The following is a 26,828-nucleotide window of genomic DNA, read 5'->3' as shown; positions in this document are numbered from 1 at the left end:
CTTAGGTTCTAGCTAGATTGTTCCCTAAACGCAATAGCTTGTCCTTCTGGAATGCTTGGGAATGTGTGTTTGTGTGTGCATGCGTGTATCTATAGGCTTGCACTTACCACACACACATACATTAATTTTCAAACCTACAGAAAAGTTGAAGAAGTCGTATAATGAATACCCATATGTCCTTTGCTTGGATTCATCTTTGTTAACATTTTGCCTCACTTGCTTTCTCCTTCCTCTCTCTCTCTCTCTTTCACACACACACACACACACACACACACACACTCAGCTTTTATTTGAATAATTTGGAAGTTTCAACATCGTGTTACTTCACCCCTAAATACTTTAGCATGAATCGTCTAAGAATAAAGACATTCTCCTACATAACCACAATTCCATCATCACACCTAAGAAAACTAACACAAATACAATAATATTCCAAATACAGTTCATATTTAACTTTCCTCAGTTGTACCAAAAATGCCTTTTATAGGGTGTTTTCCCCGATATACTTGTTCATGATATCTCTTAAAGTCTAGAACAGTTCCCCAGTTCTGTATGTTCTACAACAGTCTGAACCACATCAGACTGTTATAATTTTTGTTTTAATCATCAAACATAATGTAGGAAACTCAGGGGCAGAGGGAAAAGTCTGTTGTATTTATCTATCTATACTTTTATTTACTGTGTTCATTTCTCCCTGATGTATCAGATCCTTTGCTTTACCATATCCTTTCTGTTTGGAGAACAATTAGCCATTCTTTTAGGGTAGGTCTGCTGGCAACCAGTTCTCTTAGCTTTCTTCTGAGAATGTCCTGATTTTCCTTTCATTTTTAAAGGTTATTTTTGCTGGATATATGATCCTGATTTGACAGTTCTTTTCTTTAGCACTTAAAAAATGCCCTGCTACTTTCTTCTGGCCTGCATAGTTACTGATAAGAAATACCCAACCTTTTAAAAATTTTGTTTTAAGTGACATTGACTCTTTTGAGGAGTCTAGTACACTTGACCTGTAGGATATCCCATCTGTAATCTGAATTTGTCAGACTGCTTCCTCATGATTGGGTTGAGTTGAACATTTTTGGTACAAATACTACATATGCTTCATGTCAAGAAACAGTTAAATATCAGTTTGTCCCGCTTTTGGAAGCTAAGTTAATCCCTTGGTTAAGGAAGTAACTACCAGATATTTTCCTTATGAAGGCACGTTTTCCTTTTGTCATTTGTAAGCAATTGGTGATGTAATACTTTGAGACAGTGTTTCCCAATAAACTTGAACCCACTTTTAGCATCTATTGATCCTTGCCTGAATTAAATATTACTTAGAGAATTACAAAATGCTGACTTTTCTAATTCTACCATTCCTTCTACATATGTTAGCTAGCAGCCTTCTCTAAAGAACAGCTTTCCTGGGACTTCCCTGGTGGTGCAGTGGTTAAGAATCCGCCTGCCAGTACAGGGGACATGGGTTCGAGCCCTGATCTGGGAAGATCCCACATACCACAGAGCAACTAAGTCCGTGCATCACAATAACCGAGCCTGCGCTCTACAGCCTGCAAGCCACAACTACTGAGCCCACGTGCCACAACTACTGAGCCCACGTGCCACAACTACTGAGCCCACGTGCCACAACTACTAAGCCCATGTGCCACAACTACTGAAGTCCACACGGTTGGAGCCCGTGCTCTGCAACAAGAGAAGCCACCGCAATGCGAAGCCTGTGTACCACAACAGAGTAGTCCCTGCTCGCCGCAACTAGAGAAAGCCTGCAAACAGCAACGAAGACCCAACGCAGCCAAAAAATACATAAATTAATTTTAAAAAAGCAAACATAATTTTTAAAAAAGCTTTCCTTTTTTAAAAGAATTCAATGTATTATAAGTAATTAACTGTCATTATTTTTGATGCTCAAATTTAACCAACAGTTGCGTATCCTTTAGACCAGCCCCCATTAATTTTTGAAAACTTTCTTATTTTATGGCATAACAAGATGTCCCAGGCTGTCCTACTTTCTCTTCCCCAAAACTAAAATTAAAACGACCCTGAATTAGTATTTTTCATGTAACAAATTGGCAAAAATTCAAAAACTGAACAACACACTCTATAGGTGAGGCTGTAGGAAAACACTCATTTTGCTGATAGGAGTTGAAAAGGTACAACTTTTTTGGAGGGAAAGTTGGCAAAATATCTAATTACATATGCATTTATCTTTTGATGAAACAGTTCCTCTTCAGCTGAGAAACGTTCAGGAATACCAGAAAAATACACAAGGTAATTCACTGGGGCTTGGCATGAAATAGCTAAATACCGAAAACAACCAAAATCTCCAACCACAGAAGAATGGTTGAATAAATTATGGTAAAAGCACATGATGGAATACTATGCAGCTATAAAAAAGGAATGAAGAAGGTCTCTGTGAACAGATATACAGTGATTTCTAAGATATTAAATGAACAAAGGAAGATACAGAAGCATACATATAATTTTTGTGATTCTTTTTCATTAACCTTGTCTTGTACCTACTGGCACTGGAAAGTGGAAGAGGTCTCTGCATCTTAGGGTGGAGAATTAATTAATCAACATTTAATGGGTCTCTTTCTTTTCCTCAGGGTTGCCAGCAGTGAGTGTCCCTATGGCCCTCTCAAGCCAAGGGTTGCCAATCGGACTACAGTTTATTGGACGTGCATTTTGTGACCAGCAGCTTCTTACAGTTGCCAAATGGTTTGAAAAACAAGTACAGTTTCCTGTTATTCAGCTTCAGGAGCTAATGGATGATTGTTCATCAATCTTTGAAAATGAAAAGTTAGCTTCTGTTTCTCTAAAATAGTAGTGATAACTATATCATGCAAATTATGACTTTTAAAGATTTTATATTCTAGAAAAGTCAAGTGATCTTGCAATTTGGTTCACTGTCAACACAGTCATTCCTTGGAATCGCTTTTTAAAATTCTTGTGATATAGTTAATTACTTATGAATAATCTGTCAGCATTTATTAAGCATCCACTAAGTATAAACAAAGTACAGGATTTCTATTATAATACAAGATACATGTTCCTGAAAAATGATGCATTCTGTAAAAATGTTCATTAAAAAGAACATTGCTTACAGTACTAGTACTGTACTGTACTGTAAGCAATGTAGGTACTAGTAAACCTCTCAAAACTTGTACATCTTTGTATCCAAAGCACTAACAAAAACAGGAAGTGGTACCTCCAGAGATAACCTGGACAGCCCAGCTGACAGGCAACTCATCATGCGGTGGAGGCCGCCTCAGCGGATGTTAAAAATGCACAAAAACAATAAAATGGGAATATCCACTTCTAGGTCTGAGAAGAACAGGTATAGGAGGAGCTCTGAGCACAGCAGGAAGTGCAACATGCTGGGGCCCAGAGTCCTGCAAGACAAGGGTGTGCCTCTCTCTCTAGGGAGAGCCCCAGGTGCAGACACTTCTCTAAGAATAGAGCTGCAATGACTGAGAACTTTTTTCCTTTCCTGCTAACAGTTAAAATCTTACTTCTGCCATTCCAGAGCCCCATGCCAAGGAACCAGAGTAACTCCATGTTACACTGAGTTCATTCTAGTTCGATCCCAAACAAGCTCAGTGATGCCATAGAGACATTTGTTGTGACCTAACAGACCAGACTGGACTCGAAACTTGGTAGCTAGTAGAGCATGGTTTTAGTGAGAAAGTTTCAAGGTACACAAGTAAGATCCCATATGAAAAACTTGTATATAATTTGGTGAGGATGCCAAAGAGAAGAAGCCCGTGGACCTCCCTTACCCCAGATTCTCTATTCCTTATGGTTTTCTTACCCTCTTGACTTTCTTTACAAGTGCTCTCTCTTTGGGCTCCTTGAGCACAAAGAAACATTAACGGGAATATGTATTCAGAATCTGAAAAAAAAAACCTGATGAAAATCATACGTTTACCCGCTATAAAGTTTCACTGTTGGATTTGTCTTTGCCAGAACACCATTGTCATCTCATATTTATCATGTGTTCTAATTTGACACTTGTTTGTTGTTGATAAGTGTAAGTGGGGAGCTGAATTATTATTTAACAGATTCACTTTGTTTAGTAAGAAAAAAGTCCTTTCTAAATATGAAAGACCTGAAGGAAAAACATAGGCAGAACCTTCCCAGAACCACTAGGATGTTGAGTGGTGGTAGTTTAACCTGCCTGGTACTTTTCATTAATAATTTTCTCTCCCCCTGGGATCCTCCCACTCCCAAATACTCTGGTAAACTTTACATAAAAGTTTTCTGTGCCAGGCCCGTAGGCCTACTAGGATTCTTAAATATTTTGACGTGAGTCCCTGAAAAAGGAAGAAATTCATGACAGAGAACTGCTTTACTTTATAACACGAGAAAACTCTTAGTTGGGGGAGCTAGTATGATGCAAATGGCAAGCAGATGAATCTTTGCCCCAGTCTTTCTTTTATGTGTGTATAATTCAAAATAAAAATTTTTCAAAGAATATTTATGTAATTTCCCTTATTCCTGTATCTCTGCTTGAGTTGCACTAACGATTTGAACTGGAAATAACGAAGTGAAACATTTACTGTTCTCACGTAATAACACCCAACTAGCGTGAAATGATACCTAATCTGTTCTTTCTTTTCCATCTTTACCCTAAATCTAGTAGATCTCATTTTGCCAAATCACTGTCTGGGAATTTAAGGGGAAAATGGTTTCTGTGTCTCAGCTAATTAAACCCTGAAATTGTTAGCAACAGGGCTGCCACAGCAGAGCACGTCAGAAAGGCGAAGGTGGCTGCAAGTGTAAGATGAGTTCCTTGATAAGACAGCAAAACAAAGCACTGCTAGAGTGAAAAAATGTGATGCGTTCACAAATCTTTGCACCCTGACACCACACAGCCAAATCCAAGCCAGATCCGTGTTGATCAACACTTAGCGTTACCAAGAAAATCGCTTGAAACCAGGGAGGCAGAATGTTCTATTTGAATGGCTATTTGACACCAGGTTGTTGGGAACACAGGACTGTGGGCCATCTAGAAAAGACAGCATGGTACAGAAGAGGAGCTTCTAAAAATGACAAAGGATGGTGATTCCTATGAGGAAATCGCCTGCACCTTCTACAGTGGACAAGAAATATCTTTAGGATTTTAGAACAGGATCTAAAGAACAGTGAAAAGAGATCTGGTTACAGGGCACCAAAAAGTAGACCTCGGGGATTCTATAAACTGTGTCATACCCTGTTCCAGTTTAAGTAAGGGAACAAACTAATGCGATTTTCACAATAGTTTCTGTTACGAACTTTCATTTATTAACTACTTTTACTCTCCCTCCCTTTCCTCAAATATCCGATTATGCTGAGGCTAAATATGTGTTGCCTGTGCGAGCCTAGGGTAAACTTTACTCATTGCGTTTAGAAGCACCAGAGGACAGTTTAAAGTAGAAGGCTTTCCTCAGTTAGTTCATAACTTAAGCAGTGTGTACACTAGAACAAAACCCTGAAAATTTAATGAAAGCCAATAACACGAGAAAACCCCAGCCAACATTAAATAAAAGGAATTACGGGATTTCAGAGGGGCTTGCATTTCTTTTTCTTTGTACCTCAATGGAATATAAATCCAAAAGGATTTTAGGCACTTTATTAGAAATGTATTATTACAATGGTATAAAAGTAAATAGTTGAGGAAATCACTGAATTGATAAAAATAGGGGAAAAGGTTAAAACCAAGAATAAGATTAAAAGTTAACAATGCTTGTCAAGGTATTTATTATACAGATACTAAGGCTGTGTAGTGTGATATGGTGGGAAATTTCCCAGCTGCTTCCCTAGTGGGTAAGGCCACCAGATTTAAAAATCAGATATACCTGGGTTTGAATCCTATTACTGCCATTTACAAGCTGCGTAACCTGTCTGAGCTTCAGTATCCTGACCTGTAAAACGGAGGTAATATTTACTCCGAGGGAGGGTTGGGAGGATTAAATTTAAATGATGCACTTAAAGCACCCAGCATAACAACACAGAATAAGTATTCAAAAGTTTGGAGCTATAAATATATGCATACAATCATGAAATTACCATTTTCCCATGGATGCTATAGATACACATTAAACTAATATGACCAAATTGCAATTTACTGAAAAACTTATGCTAGAGACCAGCTATATAGCTCTCTGATGATCTGGCTTCCTCTGAAGATAAAGTTTAAAATATCTGAAGAACTGATGGACTGCGCATTTTTAAAGCAATTTCCGTGAGCCTATAATAAAGAATTGGCTAACACAGGGTTCAAAGACCTGGAGGTCTTTTTTTGTTTTTTTAACATCTTTATTGGAGTATAATTGCTTTACAATGGTGTGTTAGTTTCTGATGTATCACAAAGTGAATCAGCTATATGTATACATATATCCCCATATCTCCTCCCTCTTGCGTCTCCCTCCCACCCTCCCTATCCCACCCCTCTAGGTGGTCACAAAGCACCGAGCTGATCTCCCTGTGCTATGTGGCTGCTTCCCACTAACTATTTTACGTTTGGTAGTGTACATATGTACATGCTACTCTCTTACTTTGTCCCAGCTTACCCTTCCCCCTCCCCATATCCTCAACTGTGTTTAACTTTTCGAGGAACAGCCAAACTTTTCCAAAGTGGCTGCACCGTTTTACATTCCCACCAGCAATATATGAGGGTTCCATTTGTCCATATTCTTGCTAACCCTTGTTATTGTCTGTCTTTGTTATTTTAGCAATCCCAGTGAGAGTGAAGTGATATCTCACTGTGGTTTTGATTTGCATTTTTCTAATAAGTAATGATATTGAGTATCTTTTCATGTGCTGACTGGACAATTATATATATATATATATTTTGGTGGGGGGAAGAAATGTGTATTTAAATCCTCTGCTTATTTTAAAATTGGGTTGTCTTTTTATCATTGAGTTTAAGAGGTTTTTTAAAAGATATATTTGGGACACAAGTCCCTTATCAGATATATGATTTGCAAATATTTTCTCCCATTCTGTGAATTGTCTTTTCATGTTCTTGATAGTTTTCTTAAAAACAGTAAAGTTTTTTATTTTATCAAAGGCTAATGTACCTATTTTTGATTTTGTGGCTTTTGCCTTTGGTGTCACATATCAAATGTACCTGTAATGAGACGGAGTCAAGATAGCAGGTGGGAAGATGCAGAGTTAGCATCTCCCCACAACTAGGGGGCCTAACGGCTGCTGGTGGAGGATTCTGATGCCCAAGGAGATGGAAGGAACCCCAGAGTGAACCGGTAGGACATAGCGAGACTGAGGGGGGAGGAGAAGTGGAGGCCAGACAGGATTGGCGCCTCTGAGACTGGGGAGATCAGGAGAGGTAGAAGGGAGGGACTCTCCGGGAAGAGTGGGAGAGGAGCAGAGGGTGATCGCCAGGGCCACTCGGGCCAGGGAGTCTGCTGGGCTCCCAGGTTGATCCCCTGCCCTCAGAGCCCCCCCCCCAAGGCCGCATAGGTCCTTGGGGGCATAGGACGGAGGCCAGGGAAACCAGGAGAGGCAGGTGGGAGAGGCCCTCCCAGACTGGAGGAGGAGGAGGAGAGGAGAGAAGGGCGTTTGCCTCGCCCACTCGAGCCCAGGAAGCCTGCTGGGCTCCCAGGTGAGGTCCTCCGCCCTCTGAGACCAGGGGTATGGGGCATGGCTGGGCCCTTCTGTTCCTTGAGCCTAAGCCCCACCCCTCACAGCCCCCAGGGCCTTTTCCAGCCATGTGGGTCCTGAGCATAGGCCCTGCCCACTGCCCAAACCCCACCCTTGCTTAGGCCCCGCCCTCCACAGCCAAGGCCTCCCCCCTTTTTTTTCTTTTCCCTCCTCCTCCTCTTTACTGTTGTGGTACTGATGTACCTTCATTCATCTATATTTTAATTTATTCTTCCTAACATACCTGTTAGTTTCCTAGTCTAATTTTTTACTTTGTTATTGTTTTGTTTTTTCCCACCGCAGGTGGATTGCGGGACCTTGGTTCACGAACCCAGGGTCGGGCCAAAGCTCCTGTGGTGGGAGCTCCGAGTCCGAACCACTGGACCAACAGAGAACCTCAGACCCCAGAGAATATTCAAAGGAGTGAGGTCTCACGGAGTTCCTTATCTCAGCACCAAGACACAGCTCTACCCAAGAGCCTACAAACTCCACTGTTGGAAGCCTCAGGCCAAACAACCAGTAAGAAAGGGACACCAACCATTTAAAAAAAAAAATGAGATGGCAAAAAAAGGTCACAGATGAAGGAGCAAGGTAAAAACCTACAAGACCACATAAATGAAGAGAAAATAGGCAATCTGCCTGAAAAAGAATTCAGAATAATGACAGTATGATGATCCAGAATCTCGGAAATAGAATGGAGGTATGGATTGAGAAAACAAAAGCAATGCTTAACAAAGATCTAGAAGAACTAAAGAACAAACAAACAGAGATGAACAGCACAATAACTGAAATGAAAAATACACTAGAAGGAATCAATAGCAGAATAACTGAGGCAGAAGAACGAATAAGTGAGCTGGAAGACGAAATGGTGGAAATAACTACCGAGGAGCAGAATAAAGAAGAGAGAACAAAAAGAACTGAAGACGGGCTTCCCTGGTGGCGCAGTGGTTGAGAGTCCGCCTGCTGATGCAGAGGACATGGGTTCATGCCCTGGTCCGGGAAGATCCCACATGCCACGGAGCGGCTGAGCCCGTGAGCCATGGCCACTGAGCCTGCATGTCCGGAGCCTGTGCTCTGCAATGGGAGAGGCCACAAAAGTGAGAGGCCCGTGTACCACAAAAAAAAAAAAAAAAAAGAATTGAAGACAATCTCAGAGACCTCTGGGACAACACTAAATGCACCAACATTAGAATTACAGGGGTCCCTGAAGAAAAAGAGAAAAAGAAAGGGTCTGAAAAATATTTGAAGAGATTATACAGTTGAAAACTTCCCTAACATGGGAAATAGTCACCCAAGTCCAGGAAGCACAGAGTCCCATACAAGATAAATCCTAGGAAAAACACACCAAGACACATAGTAATCAAAGTAACAAAAATTAAATTCAAAGAAAAAATATTAAAAGCAGCAAGGGAAAAACAAAAAATAACATACATAAGGAATCCCCATAAAGTGATCAGCTGATCTTTCAGCAGACATGCTGCAGGCCAGAAGGGAGTGGCAGAACATAGTTAAAGTGATGAAAGAGAAAAACCTACAACCAAATTACTCTACCCAGCAAGGGTCTCATTCAGATTCGATGGAGAAGTCAAAACTTTTCAGACAAGCAAAAGATAAGAGAATTCAGCACCAACAAACCAACTTTAAAACAAATGCTAAAGAAACTTCTCTAAGCAGGAAACACAAGAGAAGAAAAAGACCCACAAGAACAAGCCCAAAACAATTAAGAAAATGGTAATAGGAACATACATATCGATAATAACCTTGAATGTAAATGGATTAAATGCCCCAGCCAAAAGACACAGACTGGCTGAATAGATACAAAAACAAGACCCATATATATGCTGTCTACAAGACACCCACTTCAGACCTAGGGACACATACAGACTGAAAGTGAAGGGATGGAGAAAGATATTCCATGCAAATGGAAATCAAAAGAAAGCTGGAATAACAATACTTGTATCAAATAAAATAGACTTTAAAATAAAGACTGTTACAAGAGATAGGAGGGACACGACATAATAATCAAAGGATCAATCCAAGAAGAAGATATAACACTTATAAATGTATATCCACCCAACATAGGAACACCTCAATACATGAGGCAAATGCTAACAACCATGAAAGGAGAAACTGACAGTAACACAATAATAGTAGGGGACTTTAACACCCCACTTACACCAATGGACAGATCATCCAAACAGAAAACAAATAAGGAAACACAAGTTTAAATTATACTTTAAACAAGATGGACTGAATTGATATTTATAGGACATTCCATCCAAAAGTGGCAGAATACACTTTCTTCTCAAGTGCACACGGAACATTCTCCAGGATAGATCACATCTTGGATCACAAATCAACCTCGGAAAATTTAAGAAAATTAAAATCATATCAAGCATCTTTTCTGACCACAAAGCTATGAGACTGGAAATCAATTACAGGAAAAAACTAAAAAACACAAATACATGGAGACTAAACAGTGTGCTACTAAATAACCAAGAGATGACTGAAGAAATCAAAGAAGAAATTTAAAAATACATAGAAACAAATGACAATGAAAACACGATGACCCAAAACCTATGGGATACAGCAAAAGCAGCTCTAAGAGGGAAGTTTATAGCAATACAATCTCACCTCAAGAAACAAGAAAAATCTCAAGTAAAGAATCTAACCCTACACTTAAAACAACTAGAGAAAGATGAACAAAGAAAACCCAAAGTTAGTAGAAGGAAAGAAATCATAAAGATCAGAGCAGAAATAAATGAAATAGAAACGAAGCAAACAATAGCAAAGATCAATAAAACTCAAAGCTGGTTCTTTGAGAAGATAAACAAAATTGATAAACCGTTAGCCAGACTCATCAAGAAAAAAAGGAGAGGACACAAATCAATAAAATTAGAAATGAAAAAGGAGAAATCACAACTGACAATGCAGAAATACAAAGGATTATGAGAGACTACTACAAACAACTATATGCCAAAAAAATGGACAACCACAAAGAAATGGACAAATTCTTGTAAAGGTACAGTTTTCCAAGACTGAATCAGGAAGAATTAGAAAATATAAACAGACATATCACAAGTAATGAAATTGAAACCGTGATTAAAAATATTCCAACAAACAGGGCTTCCCTGGTGACACAGTGGTTAAGAATCCGCCTGCCAATGCAGGGGACACAGGTTCAAGCCCTGGTCCAGGAAGATCCCACATGCTGTGGGGCAACTAAGCCTGTGCACCACAACTACTGAGCATGAACTCTGGAGCCCGCGAGCCACAACTACTGAAACCGGCATGCCTAGAGCCTGGGCTCTGCAACAAGAGAAGCCACTGCAGTGAGAAGCCTGTGCACTGCAACGAAGCGCAGCCCCCGCTCTCTGCAACTAGAGAAAGCCTGCATGCATCAACAAAGACCCAATGCAGCCAAAAATAAATAAATAAATATATGTATATTCCAACAAACAAAAGTCCAGGACCAGATGGCTTCACAGGCAAATTCTATCAAACATTTAGAGAAGAGCTAACACCCATCCTTCTCAAACTCTTCCAAAAAACCGCAGATGGAGAAACACTCCCAAATTCATTCTACAAAGCCACCATCACCCTGATACCAAAACCAGAAAAAGATATCACAAAAAAAATTATAGACCAATATCACTGATGAACATAAATGCAAAAATCCTGAACAAAATGCTAGCAAACAGAATCCAACAGCACTTTAAAAGGCTCATACACCATGATCAAGTGGGGTTTATCCCAGGGGTGCAAGGATTCTTCAATATATGCAAATCGATCGATGTGATGCCCCACATTAACAAATTAAGGAATAAAAGCCGTATGATCATCTCAATAGATGAAGAAAAAACTTTTGACAAAATTCAACACCCATTTATGATAAAAACTCTCCAGAAAATGGGCACAGAGGGAACTTACCTCAACATAATAAAGGCCATATATGACAAACCCACAGCAAGCATCATACTCAATGGTGAAAAACTGAAACCATTTCCACTAAGATCAGGAACAAGACAAGGATGTCCACTCTCGCCACTCTTATTCAACATAGTTTTGGAAGTCCTAGTCACGGCAATCAGAGAAGAAAAAGAAAAGGAATACAAATTGGAAAAGAAGAAGTAAAACTGTCACTGTTTGCAGATGACATGATACTACACACAGAAAATCCTAAAGACTCTACCAGAAAACTACTAGAGGTAATCAATGAATTTGGTAAGGTTGCAGGATACAAAATTAATGTGCAGAAATCTCTGGCATCCCTATACACTAATGATGAAACATCTGAAAAAGGAATTAAGGAAACACTCCCATTTACCATTGCAACAAAAAGAATAAAATACCTAGGAATAAATCTACCTAAGGAGACAAAAGACCTGTATGCAGAAAACTATAAGACACTGATGAAAGAAATTAAAGATGATACCAACAGATGGAGAGATACACCATGTTCTTGGATTGGAAGAATCAACATTGTGAAAATGACTGTACTACCCAAAGCAATCTACAGAGTCAGTGCAATCCCTATCAAACTACCAATGGCATTCTTCACAGTATTAGAACAAAAAATTTTACAATTTGTATGGAAACACAAAACACCCCAAAGAGCCAAAGCAATCTTGAGAAAGAAAAACGGAGTTGGAGGAATCAGGCTCCCCAACTTCAAACTATACCACAAATCTACAGTAATCAAGACAGTATGGTACTGGCACAAAAACAGAAATATAGATCAATGGTACAGGATAGAATGCCCAGAGATAAACCCACACACATATGGGCACCTAATTTACAACAAAGGGGGCAAGAACATACAATGGAGAAAAGACGGCCTCTTCAATAAGTACTGCTGGTTAAACTGGACAGCTATATGTAAAAGAATGAAATTAGAATACTCCCTAACACCATACACAAAAATAAACTCCAAATGGATTAAAGACTTAAATGTAAGACCAGACACTATAAAACTCTTAGAGGAAAACATAGGAAAAACACGCTTTGACATAAACCACAGCAAGATGTTTTTTGACCCACCTCATAGAGTAACAGAAATAAAAACAAAAATAAACAGATGGAACCTAATGAAACTTAAAAGCTTTTGCACAGCAAAGGAAACCATAAACAAGACAAAAAGACAACCCTCAGAATGGGAGAAAATATTTGCAAATGAAACAACAGACAAAGGATTAATCTCCAAAATACACAAACAGCTCATGGAGCTCAATATCAAAGAAAACAATCCAGTTAAAAAATGGGCAGAAGACCTAAACAGACATTTCACCAAGGAAGACATACAGATGGCCAAGAGGCACATGAAAAGATGCTCAACATCACTAATTACTAGAGAAATGCAAATCAAAGCTACAGTGAGGTATCACCTCACACCAGTCAGAATGGCCATTATCAAAAAATCTAGAAAGAATAAATGCTGGAGAGGGTGTCGAGAAAAGGGAACCCTCCTGCACTGTTGGTGGGAATGGAAATTGATACAACCACTATGGAAAACAGTATGGAGGTTCCTTAAAAAACTAAAAATAAAACTACCATATGACCTAGCAATCCCACTACTGGGCACATACCCTGAGAAAACCATAATTCAAAAAGAGACATGTACCACAATGTTCATTGCAGCACTATTTACAATAGCCAGGACATGGAAGCAACTTAAATGTCCATCGACAGATGAATGGATAAAGAAGATGTGGCACATATATACAATGGAATATTACTCAGCCATAAAAAGAAACGAAATTGAGTTATTTGTAGTGAGGTGGATGGACCTAGAGTCTGTCACACAGAGTGAAGTTAAGTCAGAAAGAGAAAAACAAATACCATATGCTAACACAGATATGGAATCTAAAAAAAAAAAAAAGTTTATGAAGAACCTAGGGGCAGGACAGGAATAAAGACGCAGACGTAGAGAATGGACTTGAGGACACGGGGAGGGGGAAGGGTAAGCTGGGACGAAGTGAGAGAGTGGCATGGACATATATACACTACCAAATGTAAAATAGATAGCTAGTGGGAAGCAGCCACATAGCACAGGGAGATCAGCTCGGTGCTTTGTGACCACCTAGAGGGGTGGGATAGGGAGGGTGGGAGGGAAACCCGAGAGGGAGGAGATCTGGGGATATATGTATATGTATAGCTGATTCACTTTGTTACATAGCAGAAACTAACACACCATTGTAAAGCAATTATACTCCAATAAAGATGTTAAAATAATAAAATAAAATAAACAGAAGTCATATTCATTGGAAGTAAAGAGATAAAATGATCACTTTTAGATTATACTAATTGCATACTTAGAAAATTGAAGAGAATCAAATGAGAAATTATTCTAAATAATGTAAGAATTGAATAAAGTGGCTGAACACAAAATTAATGTTCAGAAATAAATAATCTTTCTATATACAAATAAGAATCTGTTAGAACCGCTTTGTCCAACACAGCAGCCACTAGCCACACGTAACTATTTAAATTTTAATAACAGAAAATTTTAAATTCGGTTCATTAGTAACATTAGTCATACCCCAAGTCCTCAATAGTCACTTGAAATTTGGAGGGAAAGAGCCAATTTGGAATTATTTTCCATAGGCCCTATGAAAAAATAAACAAGCAATAAAGGCCAGGAAAATTCTGAAGAATAGTAATAACGGAAACAGTCCTATAAGATATCAAAACACATTACAAGGCTATAATAATTAAAGTGTTTGAATAGACTGCTCTATAATAAATAAAACAGAATAGGAATTCTAGAAACTTACTCCAACACCTATAAAAATTTTGCATGTGATAAAGGAGGCATTTCAAATCAGTGGTAAAGAGGAATTATTCAATAAATCATGTTAGGACTAGACTTCTAGAAAAAAAACTGTATCCCTACTTCACTTCTTACTCCAAAATAAATTCCAAATGTAGCAAAGATGTAAACATAAAAGAAAGCCCTATTACAGGTTTGCTTACAGTAGCAAAGGATTGGAAAGAACCTGAAGGCCCTTTAATGATTTAATAATCATGGTATATACATTCAATTTAATACTATTTAGTTAATGGGAAAGAATATTAGTATTATGTTCAGATAATATAAGTGGGCCACATAAGTGGCCCATTATCATTCCTTGTTAACAAAGAGGCAACCAATCCCTTCTAAATATATCAGATTTGTTTAATTCTTTTTGTCTTCACCTGCACTAAGGTTGCCAAGTGTCCAGCACTGAATTGTGGTTTAGCTTTCTGTCCAGCAAAAGGAAAAATGTAAAACTAGATACAAGATGCCTTTATCATTAAAAACTTACTGGAAAAATTTTTTAGAAATAACATTATCCTGGTGGGTAGACAAAGCAGTGTTTTTAATAAGGGGAAAAGAGGAATACCTGAATAAATGACACCATTTGTGGAGTCTCTGTCGTAACAGGTATTTTTGTTGTAATTTTTTAAACAAAATTTGAGATCTAATCTATTGGCTTCCTGTCATGTAAAGGGAGGTTTTTAAATTTACAGTCTTCCACCTCATACACACACACAAAACACACGTTTCTCCTCTCAATTACAGCATACTTTTTGGTTAGATAAAAATTTAGCATTTACATTATTACAAGTAAGCTGCAGTGGCTGCTGTGATGAGCCACCCAGCTCCCTCCTTAGTACAGAATATATCCCCCAGCTGCTGGAGGCACTGCTGGCAGACGCCTCTCCACCGGCAGCCTTGGAATTAGCTTCTGAGAGTCGGCTCACGGATGTCAAGACCCCTTCCCAGACATGGTGAGTGGCTGTCATTCAACGACTGCTCAGCATGGAGGTAAAAGGCCCTCACTGCAACTTGGGACAATCCTCAAGGGCCAGCCCAGCTTTAGAGCTCCCTATGGGTTCAGCTAAGGCCTTTATCAAGGCCAAATTTTTCATCTGCCCAATCCTGCTTCCTTGCTTTTCTTCCTTCCCACAGGTATTGATCTCAAGCGCTCTCCCTAGTAAACCTCCTGCCTGCCAATCTCTGTCTCCGAGGCTCCTTTCAAGGAGCGCAACCTGTGACAGTGGGTACCAGAAATGGTCTGAGAAAGCGGTTGCTAGGATGGGATTCTGGAGCTGGATCTGCCGTCTGGTTGGCAGAGCCCCAGTGTTGGTGGAAGGGGAAGCAGACAGCACAAGGCAACAGTGCAATTGTTAAACGTTCACTGGTGGTAGCAAAAGCACTAGCTGATGCATTGTATCAGGCATTTGAACAATAGGGGGAAAATGATAATATTGGTAAAAGGACAGTGAAAGTGGCTATCGCTAAACTCAATTCATGCTTTGGAAAAAGATAACAGACTAAGAGTGATTAATTGACTTCATAAAGTGTGCAAATGTGAAAGCCAGAAGGCCTCCTTGGTAGCATGTAAAAAATCTTTTTTCTCCTGCAGCAAAGATGTAGAGAAAACTGAGGACCAGGCTCAGGACTTAATCTTAAGGGTAGCAGAGCTCCAAAAAAGTTAATCTCTCAGACAAGGCAGGCTTGCTCTGCCAAGGTCAGGGCCCTGGTTAAACACACAACAGGAGCCTGAGGAGAGGATGGAGACCTCTGGATTGAGGCACCTGCAGAACTGCTCCATCCCCCGCCTATTACGGGCTAGCCCTCCCCTCTTCTAGAAGACAATTTGAAGGCCACACCCCTATGAAACAGCACGACACCCTCAGATCTGCCCCAACCTCCCAGCCTGGCCACCAGGCCAATCACTAGATTTAAGTCACAACACAACTCAGCTGAGGAGTGCAGGACTCAGCAAACAGGTCCTGGTAGGGCCGGGAGAGAATCCATGGGACAAGATTCAAAGGGTGTTGGATCAAAGCAGGCAAACTTTACTTTGGATTCAACACCCTGGCAGGAACCCCAGGAGATGGTGCGAGCATGCTGTCAGGATGACCCCAGGAAGTAAGGAAAAAGCAATGATCCGCATTAAGTGAGGTTTAAACGCCAGCATTGCCCTGTCAGATGGTGGAAGAAGGGGTAAAAGGCTCAGAGAAGTGGGCGTGTCAGAGTGGATGTACTCTATAAGGCCTAGATGACTGTGCTGGGGGGCAGCACCAGAGTATACACGATTTACCAAAGCAGTAAGCGACGTGCTGGCGAGAGGGGTGCCAATGGCTCTAAGACTTCAGCGGTAGCTCTCCTCCACAGACCAGGGATGAAGTGCTGTCTTTACAGAACTCGGCTCACTGACAGCAGTGAGAGGGATAGGGCAACTCCCACCTTTGCCCCAACCCCGTCCTCATAGAGGCCAGTGGTGGTACTTAGCCGTCAGAAGCCAGGTGGATGCAATTACTGTAATGAGCGGTAGGGTTGAAGTGGCAGCCAAGTGGCCTGACCTACATAGAGTTATGGAGATGGTAAATAAGCGTAGTGTTCCCAGAAGCAAACGCATGAGTAGCCAAAGAAGGTACTACTTAACCTGTACAAACAAAAGAAATCAAGGATGGAGGATGAAGGCAGTCATCCCAATGAAAAGTCAGGATTCCTTTTGCCCATTTTACAGAACGGAGCCAGCTTTGGGGCCCGGAACCCATCAATTAAAAGAGGCCAGGGCTTCCCTGGTGGCTCAGTGGTTGAGAGTCCGCCTGCAGATGCAGGGGACACGGGTTACTGCCCCGGTCCGGGAAGATCCCACATGCCGCGGGGCAGCTGGGCCCGTGAGCCATGGCTGCTGAGCCTGCGCGTCTGGAGCCTGTGCTCTGCAACGGGAGAGGCCACAGCAGTGAGAGGCCCGCGTACTGCGAAAAAAAAAAAAAAAAAAAGAGGCCAGGTGCCCAGGAAGGCACAAGTGTTCATAGTAATGATTTCCTAGTCCTTCTCCAATGGGATCCATGGCCATTTACTTGGGTAACTCTACACTGGGGGAAGTGGAAGACCGAAACACTATAAGGACAGTTGGACACAGGGTCCAGGTTGACATTAATGCCCAGAGCCCTGAAACAGCAGTATGGAACCCTGTTAGAGTGGGGGCCAGTGTCATGGATGTGTGTGTGACCTGTGAGGTTCTAAGTGTGGTTTAGTTCTTGGTTTAATGCTCTGATATTGCCCTTTTGAAATTCTTAATAGCTTTCGAACAAGGGACCCTTCATGTTCAGCTTGTGCTGGGCCCTGCAGAGTGTGTAGTTGGCCCTAGTGGGAATATATGAGTGGCCTGGAAATGAATGGAGCTCTAGCCGAGGTGTGGCTTACTGTGCATCTGTTGGGTCTGCAGACCCATCTGTAATACTTTCCTGGTCTCTGACTGTATACTTGGGATAGACATTCCCAGTAACTGACAGCAAGCACCATTCTGCCTCCTTGGCCTGTGGGATAAATAAGAGCTATCACAGTGAAGACGGCCAAGTGGAGAGCGCTGAAACTGCCAATCTCTTACACACACACACACACACACACACACACACACACACACACACGGCCAAGATAGTAAATAAAAAACAATATTGCATCACAGAGGATCTGGCAGAAATTAGTGCCACTCTTAAAAACTTAAAGAATGCAGGGGTGGTGTGTGGACCCCATAATACCTCCATTTAAATTGACCAATCTGTCCTCTGCAAAAAAACAATAAAACAAAACCAGAATTTGAAGGGTAACAGTGGACTATTTAAACGTAAACAAGAACTAGCCCTGATTACAGAGGCTGTATCAGATGTGGTATATTTCCTAGACCCCATTTAAATTCCACCAACCGTCCAAACCACCCCTCTTTTTCTTTGAAGGTCTAGATTCTCATATGGAATCATATTTATGTGTCAGTCTGAAACAGTTCCACAGTCTTTCCCTGTCTCTCAAGTCATCAACAGTCTTAAGAGGCTTCCCTGGTGGCGCGGTGGTTAAGAATCTGCCTGCCAATGCAGGGGACACGGGTTCGAGCCCTGGACCAGAAAAGAAGCTTCACTTATAATGTTTTTGAAATCTTCAACTGCTCCCTATAATATTTCTGTTTTCTCCAAGTCCCTTCTTTCTTCTTGTTTCTTCTCTTTCATACTGGAGGTTTTCTTAAAATACCTGGCCTCCCTCGGCTGTCTGCTTCATGAGAATGGGGCACCGAAAACCTATGTTTAGAAGCTATGGGGAAGGAGAGGAGGGAGAGATTATTGACTGATAGATTCTACTGTAGGGCTTAGGGTGATCTGGACAGGCTTGGTCAGTTTCTCATAATAATCCTCCAGTCACATGCCTGGATAATGCATTTGTGGATGTCTATGTTCTCAGAGCTTAGTCGAGCAAGAGGCTAGAATCCCACTGGCTTTATTAGATTCTTACATAATACCCACATTCAGTATGAAACCTTTACTTCACCTTCTCAGAATCAGCCTCTCTAAAGAATGAATTGCTGGCAGCCAGAGGATAGGGTTTTCTGCCTGGTGCCTCCTGCTCCTAGCCTTTGGGGAATTCTCTGGCGAGAACAAACCTGCTTCTGGACTCTCCCTTAGAGCTACTTTTGGTTTTTTTCTGATTCCCTAAATCAATGGTTATGAACCAGGGACAACTTTGCACTCAGAAGACATTTGACAATACTGGAGATATTTTTGGTTGTCACAGTTGGGGAGGAGATGCTACCAGCATCTAGTGGGTTGAAGCTAGGGCTGCCGCCAAACATCCTACCAGGCCCAGAACAGCTCTTTACAATAAACAATTAGCTGGCCCCAAGTGTCAACAGTACCCTGTTGAGAAGCTCTTACCTAAATCATTCAGCGCAAATATTGCTTCTAGCTTCTAGTTTTTGGATGCCACCTCATTTTTTCTTCCACTCTCAGGTTTTGTACCTTTATGCCTTTTAAAAATCCTTTCCTGACATTTAAGAGTTAGTCCTAGTAAACATAATTGTTTAACTAGCACATTTGACCTAAACTCACATGGTGGAATTTGAATTTGAATTTGTTGAAAATATTTCAATTCCTGTCTCAAATGCTGGCTTAGATGAATGGTTAGTGTTAGGAAGAATGTGTGAACCAAAGAGTGAAACAGGATGCATGTGGAATCAGTAAGAAATGGACTTTGGGTCTTATGGAACATTCCATACAGTTGTTCTGAAGGTAAGCTGTCCTTTTTTTTTTAAAAATAAATTTATTTATTTATTTTTGGCTGTGTTGGGTCTTCGTTGCTACATGTGGGCTTTCTCTATTTGCGGCGAACGGGGGCTACTCTTCATTGTGGTGTGCGGGCTTCTCATTGCGGTAGCTTCTCTTTGTTGCGGAGCACAGGCTCTAGGTGCACGGGCTTCAGTAGTTGTGGCTCGCAGGCTCTAGAGGACAGGCTCAGTAGTTGTGGCGCACAGGCTTGGTTACTCTGCAGCATGTGGGATCTTCCCAGACCAGGGCTCGAACCCATATCTCCTGCATTGGCAGGCAGATTCTTAACCACTGCGCCACCAGGGAAGTCCCAAGTTGCCATTTTTTTTAAAATAAGAAATGAATAAATGAAAGCTATAGAGAGCAAAAACTACATTATCACTTGAAATGTATAAAATACTTTTTAATCTTCACAGGGACTGACCAGAATTTTTTTTTTTTTTTTTGCAGTACGCGGGCCTCTCACTGCTGTGGCCTCTCCTGTTGTGGAGCACAGGCTCCGGACGCGCAGGCTCAACGGCCATGGCTCACGGGCCCAGCCGCTCTGCGGCATGTGGGATCTTCCCAGACCAGGGCACGACCCGTCTCCCCTGCATCGGCAGGCGGACTCTCAACAACTGCGCCACCAGGGAAGCCCAAGAGTTAAGTCTTTGGTTGAAAATCATACACATACTCCTCCAACATTTCTGGTTGTGTCTTTTTCCATGAAAAACCTCCATGGTTCTCAAAAACACAAGAGAAATAGCTGAATAAGTAAATCTTGATTAAATTTGTATATTCATTACTAAATAATTGCTTCAATTGGTAATTCCATTTACTATAATTTGAAGAGAAAGGTATTTGTGTGGCCTAGAAAGAACATGTAAGACTCAGTCATCATAGTTTTTTTATAGATAAAATGATTCTGAAGCTAAATTATTTTAGCAATTCTTGACATAAAGATAAAGGCAAAAACATACATATTTTTCTCTGATGCCCTTTTCCACTCTTACAAGAAAAAAATAAACAACTGCATTTCAAAGAAAGTATATTAGTTGCCTAAGATTTGATCGGTTTTTAAACTATCAGGGAATTTGTTCCTTTTGAGAAATGAGAAAGCCTAGCTATGACCTGGAAGTGAAATATAGAGCTCTCATAACCACAGCAAGACCAAAAATCAATCTCCCAGATCTATGCCAAAGTCAACCCTTCCAGTCCCTCCCACCTGAGACATAGATAGTTCATTGAATTCTACTCCATGGCATTGAGGAATGAAGCCTGTCAGGCGGTTTCTGCATGTCAGTGAGGGCGGCCTTTCTGCTGGAGGTCAGCCTGGGAGGGAACTCCTAGGCAGCAGGGTCAAGGCCGCAAGTTGTGACACAGCAAGTTGGCAGCATCGCGTGACAGCTTGCTCTAGACTCTCCTTCGTGCGTGGCTTCGGTTTCTAACGCCACACAAAGCACTTCAAGACAAAAGGCTAGAAATGCTACCCCTCCTGAGACTTGCAGAGAAACCGTAGCTATAAGCCAATTCCCTGCCCTACACTCAGTGAAAATACTGTTACGCAGCCTCCCACAGGGTTTCCACAGAGGTAAACCTACAGAACTTCTGAAAATATTATTAATAATCCACTAATTGTTTTCCTGCACCTCCTCCACTCCCATCAAATGACTCTGAAGTCTAATTTCTTTTGCTCTGACAAACAGAGCAAGGGAAGAATCCATGATCTCAAGGGAGATAAAGGCAAAGCAGAGATAAGGCCAGGGACCCTGGAATGGTGTCCATATTCACACATCCCCTCTTGGATGTCCCCTGTACCACCCCTCCCCGCTTTACAACCCATTTCTGTTTCAGTAATCCTAGGAATCATCAGAAAGGGGGTGGGGGGGTGGGGGGAAGGGTGTTTTTCCTCCAACACAAAGTATTCAGCTGGGACTTCCCTGGTGGCACAGTGGTTAAGAATCCATCTGCCAATGCAGAGGACACGGGTTCGAGCCCTAGTCCAGGAAGATCCCACATGCCACAGAGCAACTAAGCCTGTGTGCCACAACTACTGAGCCTGTGCTCTAGAGCCCGCGAGCCACAACTACTGAGCCCATGTACCACAACTACTGAAGCCCGTGTGCCTAGAGCCCACGCTTGGCAACAAGAGAAGCCCACCCACCGCAACGAAGAGTAGACCCTGAGAAAGCCCGTGCACAGCAATGAAGACCCAATGCAGCCATAAACAAACAAACAAACAAAGTATTCAGCAAGCCTTTCTCTACCCTCTTACAGGATTAAGCTGATAGGAGACAGATTAACAGGAGGAAAGCATGCAAATTCTATTTAGTAGTTTTACACGCACATAGGAGCCTTCCCAGGCAAATGAAGACCCAAAATGCAGTTAGGCCTGAGTGGTTAGACACTAGGTTGAACAACAAGTAGTCACTGTGGAAAAGTAACTAAAATGTCTGTGCAGGCTAAAGGAAGATGAAGGTTATCCTAACAAGGTCTGTTTGTACAGATCTCTCTTAGCCTCAACTTTCCATCTCTGCTGATAAGAACGTTTCTTTCCTCCTGGTATGGGGAGGGCATCGTTCACGTGGGAGTTTTATCTCCTGCTTTTAGGAAGAAAGGTGAGGTCAGCACACCTTTCTTGCATGTGCTGTTTTTCAAGTGCCTTTATCTCAAGATCATCCTTTTGACAAAGTGGTATGTTTGGGGGTGGCCATGCGGCTTATAGGATCTTAGTTCCCCGACCGGGGATTGAACCTGGACCCCAGCAGTGAAAGTGCCAAGTCCTAACCACTGGACCACCAGGGAATTCCAAACAAGGTGTTATAGACTGAATTGTATCCCCCTCAAAATTCATACGTTAAAAAAAAAAATTTATAGGTTGAAGTCTTAACCCCTGGTACCTTAGAATGTGACTGTATTTGGAGATAGGACCATTTAATTAAGGTTAAATGAGGTCATATGGGTGGGCCCTAATCCAACATAACCCATGTCCTTATAAAAAGAGATACTGGGGCACAAGCACAGAGGATCCACCATGTGAGCACACAGCAAGAGGGCAACCATCTGCAAGCCAAGGAGAGACACCACAGAAGGATCCAACCCTGCAGAAACCTTGACCTCAGATTTCTGGCCTCCAGAACTGTGAGAAAACGCATTTCTGTTGTTTGAGCCACCCAGTCGTGATATTTTGTTATGGCGGCCTGAGCAGGTTAATATACAAGGTAAAAGAGTATCACATAAAATGTTTTCCTGAGGAACTATGTAGACTTTCCCCTTGATAAATTCCAGCAGTCTTAAAGCACAAGAAGATATATCTAAAGGAGTTCTGTAGCTAGTGAATGATTAAACTTAGAACCTATTTACAATCAGCGCTGTCTTCCAAAAGGTTACATCTTACAGGCTCTTGTCCGATGTGTGTGTGCTCCCTCCTGGCTCTGTGATGACACTTTGCTGCATCATTTGCCAGTTCCCTAATTGGTTTTCTATTTTCCAAGGGCCAGTTTTTTCTGATGAAAGCTCTTTACAGCCTCACCACTTTGGACAGAGGAGGGGGCGGGAGGGAGACTGCCTGTTGACAGAAGCTGTTTCTAAGAAACTCATCTCTTGTTTTCTCTTGATACAGTCTGTGATGGGAGAAGAGACTGAAGGGACAAACTTAGGAAACAAAGTACCAAATCTCAAGCAGGGATGCGATTCCCTGCAGGGTGCTAGCCGCGAGCCATTCAGCCACTATGGCTTGCGCTCCAATCCTGAGCCAGGCACTGAGGACATACACAGCCAAGAATGAGTTAACCTTCTAGTTAAGTGTGATGTCTTTTTTTTTTATGATGCTATCTTTTTTAATATTTATTTATTATTCATTTTGGCTGTGCCGGGTCTTAGTTGCAGCACATGGGATCTTCGCTGTGGCATGCATGTGGGATCTAGCTTCCCAACCCAGGGATAGAACCTGGGCTCCCTGCATTGGGAGCTCGGACTCTTACCCACTGGACCACCAGTGAAGTCCCAAGAGTAATGTCTTAATTCATGAACCCTGAGACTAGTGCTCCTCTAAAATGAAGTTGTGTGCATTAAAAAATAAAATAAAATCTCCCATTCTGAAGGCACCACAGAGACGTTTGGAGCTCAGAATGAAGAAAGTGGGGGAGAGGGTCTCACTTCCAGAGAGCTAAGTGGCAGAATCAGAATGAAGAGGCAGAGACATGGCAGAAGGGGGGTCGGGGCTAAGGAAGAGGCGGCCTCGGTGAATGGAAGAGGCCTTGACCTTCTCCCAGCTGTAACCTCAGGGCACCTCCCACCCCCCAGCACAAATGCTGACACCTTCTCTGTGGTGGGAACCTGTTCGCAGGGCTCCGCCAGCCCTCTAGGCAAGAGGCAGGCGTTTAGAAGGAAGGCGGGACCTTGCCCCTTCTGGAGCAGGAGAGCAACACCAGTGTGTGAACTGCAAGCCGCAGCTAAGCAACCAGACTGAGAACCGTCACAGTCTCCCTCGACCAACCTGAGACTCTCCCTCTATCAATCGCACCCCACCCCAGCCATGGGGTCAGAAAGCAGATCCCCAAACAACACCCAGGATCAACCAAACCAAAAGCTGGTTCTTTGGGAAAATTTCCAGATCTACCCACATGGAAAATAAGCAGCCCACAGAAAATTACGGGTTTTACTGCTTCAGGAAATAGAGGAAAAAATTGAGAGGAAAAAATGCTAACAGTGTGGGCTTCCCCGGTGGCACAGTGGTTGAAGGTCCGCCTGCTGATGCAGGGGACACGTGTTCGTGCCCCGGTCCGGGAAGATCCCACATGCCGCGGAGCGGCTGGGCCCATGAGCCGTGGCCGCTGAGCCTGCGCGTTCGGAGCCTGTGCTCCGCGACGGGAGAGGCGACAACAGTGACAGGCCCGCGTACCAGGAAAAAAAAAAAAAAAAAGCTAACGGTGAGTGATAAAAAGAGTGACCAAGGGAATGAACTTAGAGGCCCAACCCCCAGCCCTCTTCAATGCTGAGCTCCAGCTGCAAGCAAGCCAGTTTAAAAGATGAGTTCAGTGCATTTGACCTGGAGTTGGAAATTATTGAATTCCCAAAAGATGACAGCCTCCGGGGACACCTGGAGGGGGTGGGAGGTGGTGCTGCTACCTCCTAGTTTGAACCTTTGAATCAGCATAGGTGATAGAACTACCTTACATCTAAACAAACCCTCAGATTCTATTCCTACCCTTCAAACAACAGGTCATGTAGACTTGAGGGTATTGGCTGGGCCACATTTGTAGTGTGTGGGTTTGTGATATATAGAAGAGAAAAACGAGCCATGAAGCCGTCTAGAAACAGAAAAGCACCACTTTGATTTCGGAGGTTTCCCAAACCCAGTTGCATGAGGAATAGTTCTACTTTGACCGGAATGCATGTGAGATGGTCTGCTGTTGTTCTACTTTCATTTTTGTAACAAGCTCTCTCTTTTTTGAACTGACCTGGATGTGTTTCTGTCTCCTGTAATAAAAAGCTCTCTGGCTAAGACCCTCTCCAGAAGACCACATCTAGATGACCATAAAATAAGACATTTAAAAATATATCTACTGGCTATGCAATTTTCTACTCAGTGAAACAGAGGTTTCCTGACAAATTTTATATTAGGAGAGAAATGAAAGACCATGCCAGGAAACATGAAGTTCTTAGGAAATAATTTGGTTATCAACATATTTCCTTAATAGGATACAACTGGATTCTCTCATTACCTTTTGATAAGAACATAAGACACCCGTTGTTTAGTCAACGATTCATGATGCTTTCTCAAATGTTTGCAGCCCAGTAGAGTACACAGCAGATGCCAGCATCCATCTTCATTTTACTGATGGGGCTGAACTCTATGGCTGGAGAATATGTGAGATCACAAGGGCAGTACGTAAGAAGCTGGCCCGTCTTTGGGTTCTTGGTCCAGTGCTCTTTTTACCACCATGCATTATTCCATGGTGCCTTTTTCTCCCTTGTAAGCATCAAGGAAACTTTTTTCTGACCAAACAGACCTCCAGGTTCCATTAGAGCCTTTCTAGAGCTTACTGTTCCATAGAGGTCGTTATCATATCATGGTCAGTTAGGGAGCTCTTCAAAATATAATGCTTGTCATAAAGTCATCTGCTTGCAGATGTGTCCTTCTATGACCAGAAATTTCAGTGCTCTGAGGACATCCTAGCTTTGAAATATTTTATTGAACCCACTTCTATCAATGTTATGAAAATCACTCGAAGTCCCATTCTTGTGACAAAGGTGACCATATAATCAAACTTTTGGGCACTGTTCACAATGGCACAGCATTCAAATGGGACAACAGGGTAATCTTTATTCACTTCCTGTGGATATTCTGAAACATTATTTTGAAAGCTCACACCTGCCTTCTGCTCATAAAGTAGCAAGGTCAGTGTGCCCCTGATGCTGCCATGACCCCCTCCCAAACCAAGAAGCTTATTCAGTTTTTGCATCCTTTTGAAATGTTCTCAACCTTAAGTGGCCGTTGGAGAGTTTGGTTAAGCTCCAACAGAAGTTTAAATGCAAGAAACATTTCAGGGGCTTCCCTGGTGGCGCAGTGGTTGAGAGTCCGCCTGCCGATGTGGGGGACGCGGGTTCGCGCCCCGGTCCGGGAGGATCCCACATGCCGCGGAGCGGCTGGGCCCGTGAGCCACGCCCACTGAGTCTGCGCGTCCGGAGCCTGTGCTCCGCAATGGGAGAGACCACAACAGTGAGAGGCCCGCGTACCGAAAAAAATAAAAAATAAAAAAAATAATAAATAAAAAGAAACATTTCAGGAGGATTTCGGAAAAAGGAATAAGCTATAACGGTAGTTGAAGTGGTGCACTGACATTCCAAGTTTAACGTGGGAAGGTCATGTACCATTTGGTAGGTTTTGTTTGACTCTCCTTTCCCTGTCAGGCATGCCATCCTTGACCCTCCTTTCTTCTAGTCCTGAGATTGGCCTTTATGCAACTCAGGCAAAGGCCAAAGGGGCTATGGCCTGAAGGGCTGCTAGGCCTGTCAACCTGCACCCTAGAATGTTGCGGCCTGGTCATCTCTCTGCTAGGCAAGAGCAAGGATGGACTCTGATGTGCACAGGTTTGCATCTCCCAAACACAGAACAG

General features: G+C 42.1%; 2 protein-coding genes across 5 annotated transcripts in view; one reads left to right on the top strand and one right to left on the bottom strand.

Annotated features, from left to right (window-relative positions):
- Positions 1–4,471, top strand: part of QRSL1 (glutaminyl-tRNA amidotransferase subunit QRSL1) — a 32,704-nt gene extending 28,233 nt beyond the window's left edge. For all 3 annotated transcript variants that reach the window (XM_004264764.4, XM_049695307.1, XM_049695306.1), the window contains one exon: positions 2,604–4,471. In XM_004264764.4, coding sequence (XP_004264812.2) covers positions 2,604–2,821 — 218 coding nt within the window. In that variant the 3' untranslated portion in view covers positions 2,822–4,471. The remainder of the gene's footprint in view (positions 1–2,603) is intronic.
- Positions 1–26,828, bottom strand: part of RTN4IP1 (reticulon 4 interacting protein 1) — a 110,774-nt gene that overhangs the window by 72,594 nt on the left and 11,352 nt on the right. The window lies entirely within an intron of this gene.

This window comes from Orcinus orca, chromosome 12 (genome assembly GCF_937001465.1).
Source record: "Orcinus orca chromosome 12, mOrcOrc1.1, whole genome shotgun sequence".
In the NCBI taxonomy this organism is placed as follows: domain Eukaryota; kingdom Metazoa; phylum Chordata; class Mammalia; order Artiodactyla; family Delphinidae; genus Orcinus; species Orcinus orca.
Note: the sequence above shows the minus strand (reverse complement) of the source record. Positions and strands in the feature narration are given on the sequence as shown.